Source organism: Hyperolius riggenbachi, chromosome 2, assembly GCF_040937935.1.
Source record: "Hyperolius riggenbachi isolate aHypRig1 chromosome 2, aHypRig1.pri, whole genome shotgun sequence".
Classification (NCBI taxonomy): domain Eukaryota; kingdom Metazoa; phylum Chordata; class Amphibia; order Anura; family Hyperoliidae; genus Hyperolius; species Hyperolius riggenbachi.
The window spans coordinates 107,718,403-107,722,898 of record NC_090647.1 but is presented as its reverse complement, the minus strand read 5'-3'; the positions used below and the strand labels follow the sequence as shown (position 1 = coordinate 107,722,898).

Sequence of the window (4,496 nt, the reverse complement as noted above, 5' to 3'; positions counted from 1 at the left end):
TCGACAACGGGAATCTAAGCCTCTTGTAGTATCCGTGATTATTTACTGCAGCTCTGAACTTCCAGTGCAACAGTAAAAATGAGATTTATCAGCCATACATAGACGCTTTATGTCCATAATTTGGGGTGGAACAAAAACAGGGTATTTCTCATATTAGAAAAAAAAATGCAGCCAGCCCTTGGTAACTGGCCACTTGTGTGTGACATTGCTGTTCTGATAGCCGGTGGATCCTCTGAGCGATGTGATGGAATTCCTAGCCATAGTAACAGTGCACTGGCAGGATCGGTGGCACTGGCAGTGGCTCCACCAGGATGTCATTGTTAGGAAAATCTGTCTTCTTCAGCCCCTCAGAAAATGAATGGGCAAACTTCCTATAACTTTTGTTATGTGTGTGTGCTTTTTTTTTTTTTACAGTTGAAATCAGACCTTTACAGTTTTGTTTAATGAACGACACGTTTATGAACAATCGAATGAGCCTCGTAAATTTTTTATTGAAGGACATAAAAACATCCAAGTCTCAGCAGACGAATACAGACATCCATTGAAAGATGGGAGTAGTTTAACAGTTTTTATTCTGTTACAATGTGTCTGTGAGAGTTCTGACTTGCCCTCCCCTCCCTCCTCTCTGTCCAGCTCAGCTGTGGCTCCCAGTGCCTCGGTGGTTATATCAGACACCCCAACTGGCTCACAGGGCACTTTTTTTTTAATATAAGGCACCCACATAGGCAGTTAGGGGGGATAGAGACAGGGCACTGTTAAAGTGAAAGGGATAGGCTGTGAACTCCCGTTTATTTCATAGCAGTTTTCAGCATAAATAGCAGGAAGCAGATTCCTCCAAAGTGCTTATAAACGGGATGCAGAAATCATAATGTATTTCTAATGAAAAGCTATGTCCTGGGCTGTACTATATATCCATGCTAGTATTCTGGCAGCAATACAGAGAGGAGACAGAGATGGATTGCGTCAAGAAATAGTCCCCCTTCCGTCATTTCCCACTTATATATCCATCCCCTAAGTTCTTTCTCTCCACGATGCCCCCCTAAAAAGTCGAGGTTCGCCAGGACTCTTAATGAGGGCCAGCAGCTGCACTCCTTTGATTTTCACATTATTTCATCGCGTTTTATAGAAACCAGACCGCTCAGTTTCTATTAGAAGCAATGGGGACCTGCGCATTGATCTACAGTCTATTTTTTTTTTTTTTTGGTAAATACAATCACGTGGTGTCGAGGGAGCCAATGACAAGCATGAGAGGCTGAAAAAATAATTACCTGCCCTGATTGTTCTATGAGCAGATAAAAAGTACACATACAGTTCATACAATAATCTTATGAATGTAAAAGAAGGGGAAACAATGTCTGCGTCGGGTCCCATCAGCAACTATTATGTGGACTCTCTGATCAGCCATGAGAGTGAAGACCTCTTGGCTTCCAGGTTCCCCACCACTGGGGCTCACCCAGCAGCTGCAAGACCTTCAGGATTAGTGCCGGACTGTGCTGATTTCCCTTCCTGCAGCTTTGCCCCGAAACCAGCAGTGTTCACCACGTCGTGGGGCCCGGTGCACTCCCAGTCCTCAGTGGTCTACCACCCCTACAGCCACCACCAGCCACACTTGGGCACAGACGCCAGGTATATGCGCACTTGGCTGGAGCCCATCTCAGGGACCGTGTCATTCCCAGGCTTCGCAGCGAGCGGACGGCACTATGGGCTCAAACCGGACGCCTTCCCGGGCAGGAGGGACTGTGGCCCGGGCGATGGACGCAGCTACCCGGACTACATGTATGGCTCCCCCGGAGACCTCAGGGACAGGCCACCTCTGCACACCATCCCCTCCCCGGAATCCGAGGCCATCCTCTCCAGCAAACACAAAGAAGACAAGTCTGAATTGGACCCGAGTAAGTTATTAGAGTCATTCTTGTTTACAACCGGACAGGAGGGGGGGGGAGGAGGAATTATAGCATGTAGTAGAGTCCTCCATAAAATGAAATTACCTCCTTAGCAGGGCCCTGCCCTACAAAGGCACAGAGCCTGCAGGAAGACCTGGCTGAATGGGAAATACACACAGGATAAAAGGCACAGGAAGGGATGTATTAGAGCAGGCAAGCGTGGGGGCATTTATTTCCCATGTGCAGCGTGACATCCAGGCTGAGAGCAGGGACACCCTATACACACACATATACATGCATGCAGACCTATAGCCAGCCATACATCCATACATATCCCTGTGCTATTTCTGCATGTAACAGTCACTGACTGCAGCTCCAGCCAGTCTCACACTGTGGCAGCACCTAAATCCAGCACAGCACCCTGCCTGGGTGATAAAACCCACATCCCTATTATTTTACACGTTTTCCTGCATCCCCTGCCTGCACACTGGAGTCCAGTTTCTGCAGTCCCAGGGTCCCAACAGATTAAACTCTATAAGGGGAGCAGAGAAATGCCCTTGCAGGCAATAAGCTGCGTGGGACAATTGGGGCATTTCAGCCAACACGTCTTAGCTGTGGTTTTATGGTTATGGCCAGAGAGGAGATCAGATTCACACAGAGAGCTTCCTTAATTGTGTCATCCTTACAGAAAAAAAAGGGGGTAGAAAAAAAAGTTAAACCTTTTGCTGTTCTCCCAGTTTCAGTTTAATAGACGCTGCTGTACTATTGATCTATCATCAGTGTGGCCGATTGCAGAGCCCATTCACTAGACGAGACACCTGGCAGTAACACATTTTATTAGCAGTGTTATAAACTCCTCTGCTATAAAACTCCAAATTATACAGGCGCAATCCCTGCTATGTAATTATATTAAGCAGTACACAGACACATAAGCGTGTACACACGATGACGGATTTATGGCTCCTGCAAAAAATAATTTCCCTCAAAGAAATATCCTCAGAAAGTTAATAGGACATTTAAAGGATTTGGTGGGTAGTAATAAACACACATAACACCTAAGACAATACAGCAGTCACTATATATATATATATATATATATATATATATATATATATATATATATATATATATATATATATATATATATACATATATATATATACCGTGTGCTCTGTGATAAGTGATAATATATATATCAGACCACATCCCTTACAAGTCCTATATGCCAATTTTCTTCCATGTTGTAAATATAATATACAGATGAACAAGTAGATTAGTAACCATACCAGGGGGATATACATATATGTATGTATATATGTATGTATTAGGTAGGTAGCCAGATAGCTATGTATGTATATAAAGTCTTATGATATATTTATGTATACATAGGTCTGGGTTGGCTGTTATGTCTAACCTACCTCCCTCATTATGCTTAGATCATATCATAAATACAATATGGATATTCCATAGAGATAATTTGCTACACTGGTAGTGTCTGCAGACACACGCTGCTCAGAAACAGTCCATGCAACAGAGGGCCAGCAGAAATAGTAGTGTGAGATCCAAAATCTAATCAAATAAAAGTCTAAGTTATTTATTTTAGGGCTGATTTAGGTTAAAAGTCTTGTGAGGAAACAGGACTTGGAGCAGCCTTTTATGGCCCTGAGCGCACACACAGTAGTGTATTTTTTACTATTGCTGGCTTACAATGGCTTCTGCTACTCATGTGCTAAATACCTTTAAGTGCCCACATCAATTTTAGCCACGAGAAACGTCTGCACACACAAGAAAAGTCTTCTACTTACACAACCATTAAATAAATCAGTCCCCCTATAAGATCGGCGTTTGTGAGGCGAAGGAGTTGGAGAATGTTGAATGATTTCTTCATTAAGCAGTCCTGATTAACAGAAAATTAAAATATTAAAGAATCTGCATTACATAGATATGAAATTTAACCTTTTTTTTCCTCTCTGTCTTTTTGCTGCTTTCCTTGCTTGCAGACAACCCAGTGGCAAATTGGATTCATGCTCGCTCTACGAGGAAGAAAAGATGTCCTTATACAAAATATCAGACTTTGGAACTAGAAAAGGAATTTCTATTTAATATGTACCTAACCAGGGACCGGCGCTATGAGGTCGCAAGGGTGCTAAATCTCACTGAACGCCAGGTTAAAATATGGTTTCAAAACAGAAGAATGAAAATGAAGAAAATGAATAAGGAAAAAACCGACAAGGAACAGCCCTAGACTGTGTAGGACACAAGATGCTCTTATCAAACACCTCGTTATTACAGATATGTGAAGAAAACATTTTATTTTGTTTTGTCTCCCGTGGGCTCAATCATCACTTAATAATAATAATATTAATAATAAAAAAAACCACACAGACTTCTATTGACTATGAATGTGGACATTGGTGTTTAGCTTAGACAATAAACACACGCATTGTAAAAGCACACGCTTTTATAAAATGCAAATCAAAAGAAATGTTTCTCTTCTCTGTCTTCAAAAAAGAACTAAAACAAAAACAAAAAACCCAATAATAACAACACAACAACAAAAACAAACAAGAAAGTACTTGAATATTTTTTTTAGTATTTTATTTTGTAACTTAA

General features: G+C 41.8%; 1 protein-coding gene across 1 annotated transcript; it reads left to right on the top strand.

Moving 5' to 3' along the window:
* The first annotated feature begins 1,327 nt into the window (after positions 1 to 1,327).
* Positions 1,328 to 4,192, top strand: HOXC9 (homeobox C9). Its single transcript, XM_068265081.1, has 2 exons — positions 1,328 to 1,892; positions 3,884 to 4,192. The coding sequence occupies exons 1-2, from the start codon at positions 1,328 to 1,330 to the stop codon at positions 4,126 to 4,128; spliced, it is 810 nt and encodes a 269-aa protein (XP_068121182.1). The 3' UTR covers positions 4,129 to 4,192.
* Positions 4,193 to 4,496: the final 304 nt, after the last annotated feature.